Source organism: Schistocerca serialis, chromosome 1 (assembly GCF_023864345.2).
Source record: "Schistocerca serialis cubense isolate TAMUIC-IGC-003099 chromosome 1, iqSchSeri2.2, whole genome shotgun sequence".
Lineage (NCBI taxonomy): Eukaryota > Metazoa > Arthropoda > Insecta > Orthoptera > Acrididae > Schistocerca > Schistocerca serialis.
In genome coordinates this window covers 358,472,431-358,489,767 of record NC_064638.1, presented here as the reverse complement: position 1 = coordinate 358,489,767, position 17,337 = coordinate 358,472,431, and the positions used below count along the sequence as shown (strand labels likewise).

The 17,337-nt window shown below is 44.0% G+C and overlaps 1 protein-coding gene across 1 annotated transcript in view; it reads right to left on the bottom strand.

Annotated features, from left to right (window-relative positions):
- Nucleotides 1–3,966: 3,966 nt before the first annotated feature.
- Nucleotides 3,967–17,337, bottom strand: part of LOC126473184 (uncharacterized) — a 46,120-nt gene continuing 32,749 nt past the window's right edge. The window contains exons 4-5 of the mRNA XM_050100115.1: nt 13,235–13,304; nt 3,967–4,454 (exon numbers count right to left, since the gene is read on the bottom strand). Coding sequence (XP_049956072.1) covers nt 13,277–13,304 — 28 coding nt within the window. The 3' untranslated portion in view covers nt 3,967–4,454; nt 13,235–13,276. The remainder of the gene's footprint in view (nt 4,455–13,234; nt 13,305–17,337) is intronic.

Sequence of the window (17,337 nt, the reverse complement as noted above, 5' to 3'; positions counted from 1 at the left end):
GCCGATATTTCGGCGGGAGAACCTCCTGCCATTTTCAAGGCAAACTGCAACGGACAGGCGACCTACATGCAAATTTAAAACATCGGTTCTCGGACTGATGCAGGAAAGATAACACACACACACTGAACACTAGTGCCACCAAAGATGACCAAAGTCAGAGACATCGATAGTGAGACTACGAACTCGCAGGTGAGGTAGCATTGACTCTGTCCCTCTGTTTTTTGACAAAGGAGAGAGCCGGATTCCAAACAGAGTTTAAACAAAAACCTCCATCCCGGTTAACGAGGTTGCTCGCTAATTTAATCTGAACTGCCTCCTCAATAACAGTCTCAATAGCTGGACGTTCATGCCAATATCTCGGTGTTATTATATAACATGGGGTGACCAGTATCCACAAATGTTCGACAATAGCAGATCTACTCGGCTGCTGTAATCGTGTGTGCCGTTTATGCTCAGTACATCGGTCCTCCACGGTCCTGATAGTTTGAACAATATATGCCATTCCGCAGCTACAAGGAATGCGATATACACCCGCCTTACGCAGACCAAGATCATGCTTAACAGAACTCAACAGCACTCTAATTTTAGATGGAGGTCGGAAAACACATTTAACATCTTATTTCCGTAAAATACGACCGATCTTGTTGGAAGTGTTTCCTAAGTAAGGCAAAAAGGCAGTAGACTTAGGTGTCGACTCAAAATTATCATCAGTCACCCGATGTACAGTTGGTCGATAGCGCAACGCACGTTCAGTCTGTCAATCACTATAACCATTTTGAAGATGGTTGCCTTCCCTTTCTTGACGTGTTGGTTAGGAGGAAGGATGGTGGATCATTGGGACATGCAGTCTACAGGAAACATATTCACACCGACCTGTACTTACAGGCTAATAGTTGTCACCACCCAGCTCAGCGTGAAGGGGTACTTCGTACCTTGGTACACAGGCCACAAGACGTTTCCGACGCTGAGACCTTGCCAGATGAGCTGTCCCATCTTGAGGTTACTTTTCGTCACCTGCGAATACGCAGTCTCACTATCGATATCTCTGACTCTGGTCATTTTTGGTGGCACTAGTGTTCAGTGTGTGTGTTATCTTTCCTGCATCAGTCTGAGAACCGTGGTTTGAAATTTGCATGTACGTCGCCTGTCCGTTACAGTTTGCCTTGAAAATGGCGGGATGTTTTCCCGCCGAAGTATCGGCGGTCGCTGAAAGTGTTACCTGGCTAAATTCCCGGAAGTTATTTGAAAGTAGTATACGCCAGGAGAAACTCAGGTCTCTAATTGGAACTGTTTTAATCGAACAAGAAAAAAATGAATGCTTATTAATTTTTCTTTCTAGATGAACGACTATTCCCAATTAGGCAACGAAGTGCATCGTAGCCATTCAGGATGCACAGTAATACCCCTTTCTAAAAATTGTTATGTATGTAAAATTTTGTGTAAAAATTTGCGACCAAAGAGTCGATGTTCATACTTGCGTTGTCGCTGTAATAAATGAAGGCTGCGCCTTCAAATTTTTAGAGAGGAGCTAGGAGAAGCCTGGCTGTTTGCTTTTGTCTTTCTTCTTCCAGCCGCTATAACGTAAGCATTGTGGACTGTAGTTATAAATTATTCTTAACATACTAACTTATTTTGCGTTAGAAATCTGTTGATTCCCTATTAATTTACCAGATCACATGTTTATCTCGAAGTTCTATTTTTCAACATTTCTCGTAGGGAAGACGCAACACTTCGATTTGGTACCGATCCACCACTGGTGTGATTCGTTACTTATGTGCAATGTTCATTTTTCCTTATTCTAAGACCAGAGCCTGCAGATATTCCGAGAGGAAGTTCGAGTTTTTCAAATCAGTCACACAGCATAGATCCCTTATCAAATCGCGATATGCAAGTTGCATTTTCTAAAATTCCGTCGGTCCACATCCTCTATTGCTCCGCTCCTGTCTGGGACATTTACGAAATTTGTTCTGGTAAAATTTTAAAATAGTTTGGCGGAGATGAAAGCCAACTCACAAACAGGAACAAACATATCCTATCTTCAGAGAGGACGTAGACTCTTTTGAAACTTTGGCCCTAGTTGGTACAGTATTCACAAAATTACACTCATTTTTTCCACAAATTAGATGTAAACTAATTTATCCTATCCAAAAATATTATTTTCTGCTTCCTGGGCTCTAACCGATTCCCTTTCAGAAAAACTCTTTTTGGATATAAGCTTTTGGTCCAAATTTTGGGCAGATGCCTAGCATTTTCCTCCATTTCTTCCTGACACTATTCCACTCCATTTACTCTGTCTGATCATTCAACACTTCCTGCTCACCTTCAGTGATTCTAGTCTGCTCACATACTGTACTGGATGTTGATTCAAGCTCTACTCACAACTCTTGTCTAAAACGCACTGCGTGGCCTGTAGGTTGGATCGGCTGTGACTCTCTATTCATTTTTTTTTTTAAACGTAAGTGTATTACCCCACACTTCGAGTCTGGTGTTATGTGCAAAAGGAGTCGTATTCAGGTCAAGGGGAGCTGTGGACTCAAAACGTTTGAAAACTACTGTTATGGCTTGTAGCTTCCAGAACAGCAGTAGAGACAAGTGTAGTGGGATGTTTTGTTGCACAGAACCGTAAAATATACTCGTAAAATCGTCGCATAGAAATGGAATAGCCTGCTGCAGGCTGGACTGCAGATGTACCGGGTGCTTCTGATTAAACAGCAGCTACTCACAGAGATCCAGCGTCGGCTTTAATTATCGTATGACAGCGAAACTTTGTAGATATTCAGACGTTAATACGAAACCGACTTTCGCTGGAAAAAAATTAGTTCCAATTTTGGCCACCAGGTGCGCGTCAGGAGTTGTGAATGCAAGATGGACGTACAGAAGTGTTTCCATATGCACTGCATTAGGAACGGTACGTGAGCAGGTTATTGATTCTGTTATTAACCATAGCTTACACAATTTGTTCAATATGAGCACGGGAACATAAACGAGATGCTGCATCCGCAAAACGTCATGATCAACGGTTGCTCGCAGCTGTTCCGGTGGAATCTGAGCAACGTGTGTCTGTTTACTGGACTTCAGATCAAGTAGAGCCCGAAAATGACCCTGGTAAAAGCGTTCTTTTAGATATCTCTAGAGCCATAAGTCGCATGAATACAGATCAGGTGACCTTGCAGGCCACCCATCTGGAAGTCCTCTGGAGATAACACGTCTGTGGAAGGTGCATCAATTAGATCTTTCACAAGACGAGCGACATGAGGTGTTTACCTATCTTGCACGAAAACAGTGGTTTCCACCCAGTTGTGCTCTTCCAAAACAGCAACGTCAGAAGGATTACAAGAGGTGTTGTCAAGAGAATCAAAAATTGCATTGAAGTGTTTGGTGGAATTTATGAAAGTCAGCTTTGATCTTAGTCATTACCTTTGCTTACCACCTTCTGTGAGTATTTCTTTGGGTAAAATTCTAACACCTGCATCTGTTAACCAATCAAATTCGGACACATGTTTTGTGGGATGTTTTATTCGATTCAGTCCATACTACCACCCCCCGAAGTATTTGCTATTCCTCCAGCAAGAGTCTGTATACATCAAGAAGCGCTGGCGAAACTGCACGAGTTCTACTTACCTTATTTCGAAGATTTGTGCACGTTTAAATTTTTTTCTGCCTCCTAATCCAGAAAATGATTAGAAGAGCAAACATTTTATCCGAATGAAGTGGTTATCCGTCCTGAAAACAAGTTTCCTCGAGAGCTGAAATTCGTTTCTTCTACGGGAGAATTTATTTTGCACAAAATAGATTAGCTGTGCTGGAAAGGAGCTTTACCTACAATTCAAAAGAAGTTTTCGTAAGAGTTCAAAAAAGACATGTCACCGGAGTGACTTCGTAGTGCACAGCGGGTATTACACTGAAAACTAACTTTTTTTTTTGCTTCTAAAAAAGGTTTGTCATTTGCTACATTTTTATTAAACCTACAAATTCGCCGGAGTACGTTATACATCAACTGGCATTTCTGCACCAAAGGAGCCCTACGCACAATTTTGAATACTTTCAGTTGGCTACTGTGTGAACGAATAAACAAGTATCAAGAGAAAATGTATACATGTTCAGTGTAATGTGTAGTACAATATTGAAGATAGTGTAGCTTACATGAATGGTATGAGACTTTCACTTAAGTGTTACTGTTGATACAAACACATATGTGTACCAGTCGGTCAGCGGTCGTCTGTACTGTAGTTTTGGCACGACCACTGCGCGACTGTGGCAGTCTGAAAATGCGACACAACTGCAGACTGCTGCCACAGGCACGGCGTCAACAGGAGACCGCCGAGCTGTAGCGCGTTTGTGGCTGTCGCATCTGCGGACTGCGGCGATGGAGTAGCGTAGTCTGCGCCTGGGAGACTTCTTCTGGCACCGGTTAAGAGAAGGTAAGAGGCAGCACTCTCAGTTTATACCCGTTTCTGAAACAGTAGCAATCGCTCTTTCAGTGCTCTCCTTCTAACAAGTACTACAATACAAAAAGAAGTTGATCACATGTATTGAACTAAAACTTATTGCGTTCTTTATCTTCTAATAAAGTAAGTAAAATTAATTCCACGATCATGCCCAGAGGACCACTTAATTCCAACCAGCTGCCTTGCCATCCTGTGCCATAGGGCGTCATTTGGATGTGATATGGACGGGTACGGAATTGACAAACCGCTTTTCCACCCGACCTTCGAAAAGCGACTTGTCATTCAAGTAGCTCCTCGATTGGCTTCACGAGGCTGATGCACCCGTCTTCAATCCTACCACGAAGGTAAAGTTGCTGGCAACACTGGGAATTGAACCCCAGTCCTATGCAGTGCAGTCAGACGCGCTGTGGAGGCAGATAAGAGTAACAGTAATTCCTCTTTTGCAACATCCGCACTAAGCTGTCATCCTCTACATTTCATACACTCCCATGATCCTCACTTAACGTTACTGCAAGGTCAACTGTAGGAACATGAAAACTGCGTGAAATTCTGAGGAAGGAAGTCGGCCGTGTCCTTTCAAAGGAACCTTACGGCATTTGCCTGAAGCGATTTATGGAAATCACGGAAAACCAAAATCAGGATGGCCGAGCGCAGGCTTGAACCGTAGTCCTCCCGAATGCGATTCCAGTGTGCTAACCACTGCTCCCCCTCGCTAGGCGTGAAATTGCGTTGCGTGAAAACCTGTAAAGGAGTAGAAAGAAATTTCGGTCCAGAGTACTTATAGAAGAGCCAGTGGACACACATAAAGCATAGGAGAAATAAACAGTACTCAGTCAACATCATCTACCTTTCATTAATGGAAACAATGAGTTAACTTAAAAGTTCTGCTACGAATCCCTACGTATCTAATTCAAAACAACTAAAAATCTTTATTTGCACTCACACAGAAATATTGTGAAGACAAAGTATTAAATTACTTAAATTAGATTTATACGGTCATGTGAACAGTTTTGCATACAATAATTTCAAAACACTGTATGTTACCTTTAAACATCATTGCCTGCAAAAGGTGCAAGGGTACTACAAAAAAAAGTAGGTCCTATCACGACGTTGTTCCTATGACTAGAAAAATGGTTGCATTTTGCACTACTGCGTGCGAAATGTCTTACAACAATTCAATTTTCCTACAAAGCACAGAACAATGGTATATTTTCCGAATTTTACATTACATTGTCCCTGAGGGTGAAGACTACATCTTCATTTCTGGCCCCTATTGTGCCCAGTGACCGAAACAGTTTGATCGTACATCATTCACTGACACAAGATTACATGTTTACTTCTTCTTCTTCTTCTGGCCTTTTTGCCCATCTAATACTCAAAGCCAGGCTTCGTCTTTCCAGAAAATAAAAGTCCATTTGCAATGTCCCCCGTATAACTCGCCAACACTTTTGTATAATAACTCACCTTCAAGACTTCCTCTTACCGTTTATAAGTTGTTTCATTGTACAATAAAGGAAAATCGAATCAAACTGCTACACTGGTAATCAAGCCCACAAAACCTTGCAAGATATCTGCCAAACATGCACACTATTCAGAAACTTTACACCAGAGACAGGAGAATATCGCTGTATATGAGAGTTTAAATGTTGCTTGCAAGCACTATTACTCATTTAGGGACGAACCTTGAAACATGTTGCAAAAAACAGTGTGCAGTTTCGATCTTGCTGGAGCAACATTGACAAATAAATTGTTAAGCAAAATCTTTATAACGAAGCAAATAACTATTACTATTGTTTAACAAATAGGTGAAACATGTTAGGCCGAAAAGAATCAGTTGCAAAAACGAATAATAGTTTTCACTACAAGATAAACAGTAAATCACTACTAACAGAGGAAGAATGGTTACAAATATTGTCAACGTAATATTTATTATCTCAAACTTGTTTATTATAGCAACGATATTAAAACTTTCTAATATTACTTTGTACCATACTCGCAATAATTGAGTTTTATGACTGTAAATTTGTAGTTTTCCATACACACAGTTGAGATAGAAACGTTTTCTTGGTGTTAAAGTTCTAATACCTGCAGCTGAGGTGATGCAGAACTCATACCAGCGCTTCACCGAATGTTGTAACAATCGATCTTTTCGAGTAGAATGAAGCTGCCGTTTTAATAGCAACACTCATAGGCACGGTCAGCAGCCATTTACATATTTCATTTTTGGATGGCATTACAGAACATAGACATATACAAACATCGTGAGCCCACATTTGTTAGCTACCTTGTGCTCACTGGATCATTTGCTAAGTTATCATACAGGGTGTTTCAAAAATTGACCGGTATATTTGAAACGGCAATAAAAACTAAACGAGCAGCGATAGAAATACACCGTTTGTTGCAATATGCTTGGGACAACAGTACATTTTCAGGCGGACAAACTTTCGAAATTACAGTAGTTACAATTTTCAACAACAGATGGCGCTGCAAGTGATGTGAAAGATATAGAAGACCATGCAGTCTGTGGGTGCGCCATTCTGTACGTTGTCTTTCTGCTGTAAGCGTGTGCTGTTCACAACGTGCAAGTGTGCTGTGGACAACATGGTTTATTCCTTAGAACAGAGGATTTTTCTGGTGTTGGAATTCCACCGCCTAGAACACAGTGTTGTTGCAACAAGACGAAGTTTTCAACGGCGGTTTAATGTAACCAAAGGACCGAAAAGCGATACAATAAAGGATCTGTTTGAAAAATTTCAACGGACTAGGAACGTGACAGATGAACGTGCTGGAAACGTAGGGCGACCGCGTACGGCAACCACAGAGGGCAACGCGCAGCTAGTCCAGCAGGTGGTCCAACAGCGGCCTCGGGTTTCCGTTCGCCATGTTGCAGCTGCGGTCCAAATGACGCCAACGTCCACGTATCGTCTCATGCGCCAGAGTTTACACCTCTATCCATACAAAATTCAAACGCGGCAACCCCTCAGCGCCGCTACCATTGCTGCACGAGAGACATTCGCTAACGATATAGTGCACAGGATTGATGACGGCGATATGCATGTGGGCAGCATTTGGTTTACTGACGAAGTTTATTTTTACCTGGACGGCTTCGTCAATAAACAGAACTGGCGCATATGGGGAACCGACAAGCCCCATGTTGCAGTCCCATCGTCCCTGCATCCTCAAAAAGTACTGGTCTGGGCCGCCATTTCTTCCAAAGGAATCATTGGCCCATTTTTTAGATCCGAAACGATTACTGCATCACGCTATCTGGACATTCTTCGTGAATTTGTGGCGGTACAAACTGCCTTAGACGACACTGCAAACACCTCGTGGTTTATGCAAGATGGTGCCCGGCCACATCGCACGGCCGACGTCTTTAATTTCCTGAATGAATATTTCGATGATCGTGTGATTGCTTTGGGCTATCCGAAACATACAGGAGGCGGTGTGGATTGGCCTCCCTATTCGCCAGACATGAACCCATGTGACTTCTTTCTGTGGGGACACTTGAAAGACCAGGTGTACCGCCAGAATCCAGAAACAATTGAACAGCTGAAGCAGTACATCTCATCTGCATGTGAAGCCATTCCACCAGACACGTTGTCAAAGATTTCGGGTAATTTCATTCAGAGACTACGCCATATTATTGCTACGCATGGTGGATATGTGGAAAATATCGTACTATAGAGTAACCCAGACCGCAGCGCCATCTGTTGTTGACAATTGTAGCTACTGTAATTTCGAAAGTTTGTCTGCCTGAAAATGTACTGTTGTCCCAAGCATAATGCAACAAACGGTGTATTTCTATCGCTGCCCGTTTAGTTTTTATTACCGTTTCAAATATACCGGTCATTTTTGAAACACCCTGTACGTCACACATTTTGGGTTGGAAATAAAGTTTCGCATGACGGCAGTCCAAGGAAAATGTACACTACTGGCCACTAAAATTGCTACACCACGAAGATGACGTGCTACAGGAAGAAGATGCTGTGATATGCAAATGATTAGCTTTCCAGAGCATTCACACAAGGGTGGCGCCGGTGGCGACACCTACAACGTGCTGACATGAGGAAAAGTTCCAGCCGATTTCTCATACACAAACAGCAGTTGACCGGCGTTGCCTGGTGAAACGTTGTTCTGATGCCTCGTGTAAGGAGGAGAGATGCGCACCATCACGTTTCCGATTTTGATAAAGGTCGGATATTAGCCTATCGCGATTGCGGTTTATCGAATGGCGACATTGCTGTTCCCGTTGGTCGAGATCCAATGACTGTTAGCAGAATATGGAATCGGTGGGTTCAGGAGGGTAATACGGAACGCCGTGCTGGATCCCAACGGCCTCGTATCACTAGCAGTCGAGATGACAGGCATCTTATCCGCATGGCTGTAATGGATCGTGCAGCCACGTTTCGATCCCTGAGTCAACAGATGGGGACGTTTGCAAGACAAAAACCATCTGCACGAACAGTTCAACGACGTTTCCAGCAGCATGGACTATCAACTCGGAGACCATGGCTGCCGTTACCCTTGACGCTGCATCACATACAGGAGCGTCAGCAATGGTGTACTCAACGACGAACCTGGGTACACGAATGGCAAAACGTCATTTTTTCGGATGAATCCAGGTTCTGTTTACAGCATCATGATGGTCGCATCCGTGTTTGGTGACATCGCGGTGAACGCACATTGGAAGCGTGTATTCGTCATCGCCATACTGGCGTATCACCCGGTGTGATGGTATGGGGTGCCATTGGTTACACTTCTCGGTCACTTCTTGTTCGCATTGACGGCACTTTCAACAGTGGACGTTACATTTCAGATGTGTTACGACCCGTGGCTCTACCCTTCATTCGATCCCTGCGAAACCCTACATTTCAGCAGGATAATGCACGACCGAATGTTGCAGGTCCTGTACGGGCCTTTCTGGATACAGAAAATATTCGACTGCTGCCCTGGCCAGCACATTCTCCAGATCTCTCACTAACTGAAAACGTCTGGTCAATCGTGGCCGAGCAACTGGCACGTCACAATACGCCAGTCACTATTCTTGGTGAACTGTGGTATCGAGTTGAAGCAGCATGGACAGCTGTACCTGTATACGCCATCCAAGCTCTGTTTGACTCAATGCCCAGGGGTATCAAGGCCGTTATTACGGCCAGAGGTGGTTGTTCTGGATACTGATGTCTCAGGATCTATGCACCCAGATTGCGTGAAAATGTAATCACATGTCAGTTCTAGTATGATACATTTGTCCATTGAATACCCGTTTATCATCTGCATTTCTTCTTGGTGTAGCAATTTTAATGGCCAGTAGTGTATTTCTCTGCCTTGTTCTGAAGGAGTGCCGGATGTTCTTGACGCCAAACATAGTGCATTGTTAGAAAGTAGTGCCAGGAAATTTCCGGGTCAATGGGTTGCTGCACTGAATACACGTTCCTCAGTGGAATCGTGCGTTTCGATGATAATACGTCGTTCCGCTTAGCATCACGCTTAAAAAATTGTTCAATTGGCTCTGAGCACTATGGGACTTTACACCTGAGGTCATCAGTCCCCTACAACTTAGAACTACTTAAACCTAACTAACCTAAGGACATCACACACATCCATGCCCGAGGCAGGATGCGTACCTGCGACCGTAGCGGTCACGCGGTTCCAGACTGAGCATCATGCTTACAGTGATGGAAATTTCTATTTTCAATATAAGTAATATTATGTGTGAAAGTTGAAACTTTGACAAGTCACAACTGTGCCTGATATGTCAGTAGTGCCAACATTCTTACCACGCGTAGCGTCAGTAATACTTATTAGTGAGACATCATTTCATACAAATAGTTTTAATATGTCATGCGTATTGTATAATTTTTGGGTGAATTTTGTCCAGAATGATCACTTCATAGCTATCTGTTTGAACTGCCTGACACTTTGTTACGTCATGCAGATGGGTGAGAATGACAGTCAGATTTATAAAGGAACACTTAAAGTAGAAATAAGTACTACTTTTATTTATACAGGATAAATGTAGTGTTGTCGTTCATGAATATATTGTATATTGGATGTATACGGGAACGTTTTTTGCAGTAACGACAGATAATTTGCCGCGCGGGGTAACCGCGAGGACTATGGCGCCTTTCGCGGTTCGCGCGGCTTCCCCGTTGAAGTTTCGAGTCCTCCCTCGGGCATGTGTGTGTGTGTGTGTGTGTGTGTGTGTGTGTGTGTGTGTGTGTGTGTGTGTGTGTGTGTTGCCCTTAGCGCAAGTTAGTTTAAGTTTGATTAAGTAGTGTGTAAGCCTAGGGACCGATGACCTCAGCAGTTTGGTCCCATAGGAACTTATCACCACAGATAATTTGCAAACGAAAATTCTTCTTTCTTTTTTATGTTTGGTCAACGTATTACTCAATAATTAACGGCAGTGTTTTAATTATTGGAACAACGCATATTGTGACAAAAGTGCTTTAACCTTTCATGACTAAAGCTCACTTTACACTTACTTTAAAATTAAAAGTTCAAAAACTGTCTTCTCTTATGATCAACAACAACAACATTTTAAGTCGAGTGATCTTGGAAATCGATTGGGTGGGATACATGTGACCTACGAACCTAACTGCCGGCCGCTGTAGCCGAGCGGTTCTAGGCGCTTCAGTCTGGAACCGCGCGACCCCTACGGTCGCAGGTTCGAATCCTACCTCGGGCATGGATGCGTGTGATGTACTTAGGTTGGTTAGGTTTAAGTAGTTCTAAGTTCTAGGGGACTGATGACCGCAGATGTTAAGTCCCATTGTGCTTAGAGCCATTTCAACCATTTTGTGATTTTCGTGAAACAAATGACTGTGCCTTCTAGAAATACACAGCGCCTCTCTTGATCGCTTTCAGCCTTCTTTATATCCAGCCCATGGTCAATAGTATTTAGCTCCAAGCCGTGGAAGCTTCTAGCTGGATGATAGCACTAGACAGATATGAGACATTGCTCTAAACCGATTATTACCTTAGTATGATATGTGTGACGATCGCCCATGAAACAATTTAGACAAAGCAGCTCCATGAAATCTTCTTAGTGTGATCATTGTACTGTCGTTTGTAAAAATGGGACATAACATTTCTATTCCTTTCAGAATTATCTCTTTGTCGTTTGATTTTGTGTAGACATCGAATAGACATTGTATCACTGTGTCTCCTAAAGAGTCATCACGCACATTTTCAGTGATGTTTCATAACGTATCTGAAATTTCGTTTTTGTTGTGAGTAGATCTTCTCATCAACACTTCCTTCACGCGTCGCCCTGTTTCAAAGGAAAGGGGTTGGGTTGGGTTGTTTCGGGGAGGAGACCAGACAGCGAGGTCATCGGTCTCACCGGATTAGGGAAGGACAGGGATGGAAGTCGGCCGTGCCCTTTCAAAGAAACCATCCCGGCATTTGCCTGGAGCGATTTAGGGAAATCACGGAAAACCTATATCAGGATGGCCGGACGCGGGTTTGAACCGTCGTCCTCCCGAATGCGAGTTCAGTGTGCTAGCCACTGCGCCACCTCGCTCGGTTTCAAAGGAAAGCATAGCTTTTTTTCTCATTGCAAAGAAAATGCTCTCACAGTGAAAAATGTATTTGTTCATTCGAGTGAGCGGGTGAGCGGCACAAAGTTAGTCTACTTCAATGTTCGACTTAGCTGTATGTGTTAACGGGGGCCCCGGGGGATTAGCCGAGCGGTCTCAGGCGCTGCAGTCATGGACTGTGCGACTGGTCCCGGCGGATGTTCGAGTGCTCCCTCGGGCATGGGTGTGTGTGTTTGTCCTTAGGATAATTTAGGTTAAGTAGTGTGTAAGCTTAGGGACTAATGACCTTAGCAGTTAAGTCCCATAAGATTTCACACACATTTGAACATTTTGTTAACAAGGACAGCAAAATGCCTGGAACAGCCAATAGAGCTACTCCAGTAGCGAGAAACTAACGCGGCTGCGTGGCAGTAGCAGACACAGCGCAAGCCATCAAACGACACGCCTAGGAAAAAATGATGAACGAAGTTATCGATGTCACGAGTGCCACAGGACACTGAAAATGGCAGTTTGCTTTAATCTCTCAGCATAATGAAATACAGTATTTGTTACCGTGGTGGGGATACAGAATATGAAGCATTAGGCTGTTCTGTGTAAATATCTTGAAAATTATAACATCTCGAGCTGTATTGCTTCTATGACCTCGTGGATTATTCTATATTAGTCTCTGATCCTTTCGATAGCAACATCAGAAACCGAAAGGTCGGCAGACATCTGTTTACAACGTCTGCTTTGGGCGAATTGCCCAGTCACGTACGCTGGTCGCCCCGCCCAGCCTCCGTGCTACCATCATGTAACAGAGCTACACAATCGTTGCTGGAGGACTGGTTATTCTTCGTGTTATACTGTTGCTGTTAATATGTGCGATCAAACCAAATATTGCGTTAGACTATCTGAGACCGTTCTGTCGAATGAGCACATAAAATTTCTTATACTATTCGTCTTATGATTAGAAAGTAACAACTGTAAAGAAATTCGTTACAGTTATTTAGCATAAACCGCACAAATGAAAGGAATGTTACTCATAGCTAAGCGCTTTGGGAGTCGTACCTGGACTGCCTGTGTTCAATATTTCATGCACAGGCACTTAAGTAATGCACAAAACAGTCATGAAATTAAATAAAATGTAATAGAATATAATAAAATATAATAAAGTCCTCGCCGTACTTTAGAATCAGCAACACATAATCTCTGTTTTGCCTATTCATATTATCGCCCATTCACCGAAGTGCTCCAACTTACTCTTATAGTGGTAACGTCCATCGCGTCTGCTTCATGTCACAACTACTGCCTTCCTGGGCTCCAGCTAGTTCTGTAAACAAGTACATGCCTCTAACAGACTGCTCTCAGCCACAACCCGTTCCACTGTATTACAGGGACATTAGAGGGGACATGAAGAAACATGTGAAGAAATAACATAACAATAGTTATTTACGCAAGTTGCCCACATACACTACTGGCCATTAAATTGCTACACCAAGAAGAAATGCAGATGATAAACGGGTATTCATTGGAGAAATATATTATACTAGAACTGACATGTGATTACATCTTCACGCAATTTGGGTGCATAGATCCTGAGGAATCAGTACCCAGAACAACCATCTCTGGCCGTAATAACGGCCTTGATACCCCTGGGCATTGAGTCAAACAGAGCTTGGATGGCGTGTACATGTACAGCTGCCCATGCAGCTTAAACACGATACCACAGTTCATCAAGAGTAGTGACTGGCGTATTGTGACGAGCCAGTTGCTCGGCCACCATTGACCAGACGTTTTCAATTGGTGAGAGATCTGGAGAATGTGCTGGCCACGGCAGCAGTCGAACATTTTCTGTATCCAGAAAGGCCCGTACAGGACCTGCAACATACGGTTGTGCATTATCCTGCTGAAATGTAGGCTGGTTGGTTGGTTGTTTTGGGGAAGCAGACCAGACAGCGAGGTCATCGGTCTCATCGGATTAGGGAAGGATGGGGAAGGAAGTCGGCCGTGCCCTTTCAGAGGAACCATCCCGGCATTTACCTGGAGTGATTTAGGGAAATCACGGAAAACCTAAATTAGGATGGCCGGACGCGGGATTGAACCGTCGTCCTCCCGAATGCGAGTCCAGAGTCTAACCACTGCGCCACATCGCTCGGTGAAATGTAGGGTTTCGCAGGGATCGAATGAAGGGTAGAGCCATGGGTCGTAACACATCTGAAATGTAACGTCCATAATTCAAAGTGCCGTCAGTGCGAACAAGAGGTGACCGAGAAGTGTAACCAATGGCACCCCATACCATCACGCCGGGTGATACGGCAGTATGGCGATGACGGTTACACGCTTCCAATGTGCGTTCACGGCGATGTCGCCAAACACGGATGCGACCATCATGATGCTGTAAACAGAACCTGGATTCATCAGAAAAAATGACGTTTCGCCATTCGTGCACCCAGGTTCGTCGTCGAGTACACCATCGCAGGCGCTCCTGTCTGTGATGCAGCGTCAAGGGTAACCGCAGCCATGGTCTCCTAGCTGATAGTCCATGCTGCTGCAAACGTTGTCGAACTGTTCATAGATGGTTGTTGTCTTGCAGATGTCCTCATCTGCTAACTCAGGGATCGAGACGTAGCTGCACGACCCGTTACAGCCACGTGGACAAGATGCCTGTCATCTCGACTGCTAGTGATACGAGGCCGTTGGGATCCAGCACGGCGTTCCTTATTACCCTCCTAAACACACCGATTCCATATTCTGCTAACAGTTATTGGACCTCGACCAACGCGAGCAGCAATGTCGCGATACGATAAACTGCAATCGTGATAGGCTACTATTCGAACTTTATCAAAGTCGGAAACGTTATGGTACACATTTCTCGTTCTTACACGAGGTATCACAACAACGTTTCACCAGGCAACGCCAGTCACCTGTGTTTGTGCATGAGAAATCGGTTGGAAACTTTCCTCATGTCAGCACGTTGTAGGTCTCGCCACCGGCGCCAAACTTGTGTGAATGCTCTGAAAGGCTAATCATCTGCATATCACAGCATCTTCTTCCTGTCGGTTAAATTTCGCGTCTGTAGCACGTCATCTTCGTGGTGTAGCAATTTTAATGGCCAGTAGTGTACGTAAACAACCTAGGAGACAATCTGAGGATTCCTCTTAAATTGTTTGTGGGTGAGGATGTCAATTACCGCCTTGTAAAGTTGTCAGATGATCAAAACGAATTGCAAAATGGTTTAGACCAGGTACCTGTATGGCGCAAGAAGCGGCAATTGACTCTAAATGCCGGCCGGAGTGGTCGTGCGGTTCTAGGCCCTACAGTCTGGAGCCGAGCGACCACTACGGTCACAGGTTCGAATCCTGCCTCGGGCATGGATGTGTGTGATGTCCTTAGGTTAGTTAGGTTTAAGTAGTTCTAAGTTCTAGGGGACTGATGACCTCGGATGTTACATCCCATAGTGTTCAGAGCCATTTGAAACATTTTTTTTTTCTAGAATATTGCTGTACGGCGTGGGATCCGCATCAGATACAATTGACGGAGTACTAGTCCAAACAAGCGCAACTCGTTTTGTACTATAGCGAAATAAGGGAGAGTGTGACACGGATGTGATACACGAATTGGGGTGGCAGTCATTAAAACATGGCGTTTTTCACTGCAGGAGCACCTTCTCATGAAACCTGAATCGCAAATTTTCTCCTCAGACTATGAAAATATTTTGTTGGCGCCTGCCTACATGGGGAGATATGACCATCGTAATAAAATATGAGAAATCACAATTTGCACGGAAATACTTAAGTGTTCGTTTCTCCCGGGTGCTGTTCGAGAAGTAGCTCAAAAGTGATTCGATGAACCCTGTGTCAAGCACTTCATTGTGAATTGCAGAATAAACATGTAGATGTAGATGTGCACTGTTTGGTTATCCCGTGTGATGGCCGTTCAAGATTCAGAAATGGTTCAAATGGCTCTAAGCACTATGGGACTTAACATCTGAGGTCATCAGTCCCCTAGACAGAACAACTTAAACCCAACTAAGCTAAGGACATCACACACATCCATGCCCGAGGCAGGATTCGAACCTGCGACCGCAGCAGCAGCGTGGTTCCGGACTGAAGCTTATAGAACCGCTCGGCCACAGCGGCCGGCGCCGTTCAAGACACCTTGACTGAGACAGATACAGAAATACGTCTGCGAAATTTGAAAAGAAAATGAAAGACTGAAAGAACACTAGTACCATGGCTCAGTGTGGAAATTGATGAAGGAGGCACAAGCAAAGCTACTACTTATTAATACTTTCGAATGACACTGCAAGAGCTGTTAGATTGTTTGGAAGTACTAGACCATGCTATCCAGGATCTGCTCTCAGGCACAGGCTATGACATCGACGCCGGCCGGGGTGGCCGAGCGGTTCTAGGCGCTACAATCTGGAACCGCGCGACCGCTACGGTCGCAGGTTCGAATCCTGCCTCGGGCATGGATGTGTGTGATGTCCTTAGGTTAGTTAGGTTTAAGTAGTTCTAAGTTCTAGGGGACTGATGACCTCAGAAGTTAAGTCCCGAAGTGCTCAGAGCCATTTGAATCATTTTTGTATGACATCAACATTACGAAGTGCGACGAATGTGTCGAAATAGGTAGGAAGGCAATTCCGAAGTCCACAAGAAAGACTGCAAAATGTTTGTCCTCATAGGTTGCAAACCTGGCCTTACGCCAGCTGCAGTTGCGACAGCACCTTCTGTTCCCGTGACACTTACAGTCGAACTCCCGACTATCAGATTAGAGTTTGAGACTTGGGAACAGTTTCAGTCGTCCTTGGACAGAAATCTGTGCTATACACAAGCGCGTCTTGCTCCGAGGCTACTTGGAAGACAAGTCAAAGAATTTGGTTAAAGGTGTTCCAGTCAAGGCTGATTCGTATGAGGAAACGAAAAATTTAGACTAATCTCAACTATCGTGAAGCTTTGAAACCAATGACCACACGCGTCAACAGTCAGAGTGCAGCATTTATTGCACGTAACAAATGCATACAAACCCTACGAGCTTTAAGGGAAAATGTGCGCGATTAAAGCTAGAAGAGAAAAGATTGCCCAAAGCCACTTCACGAACCTAATGAAATGTTTGAATCATGAAGAAGAGTTAATCATGACCTCCCGCTAAATTAGAGGTGGAAGCGCTTCAGACACGTTGATATCCACAGCTCCCACTCTACAACTGAACGTTAAAGGAGAAAAGCCGAGCAGAGAGACGAAATTCTCGGTGATAAAAATTGCCCTTTCTTCTATATTTCCATGATATGTATATTGGGGGCACTTCCAGTCTTCCAAGATGATAACAGCCGTTTATCTTTGACGACGAACTAGTTTCAAATA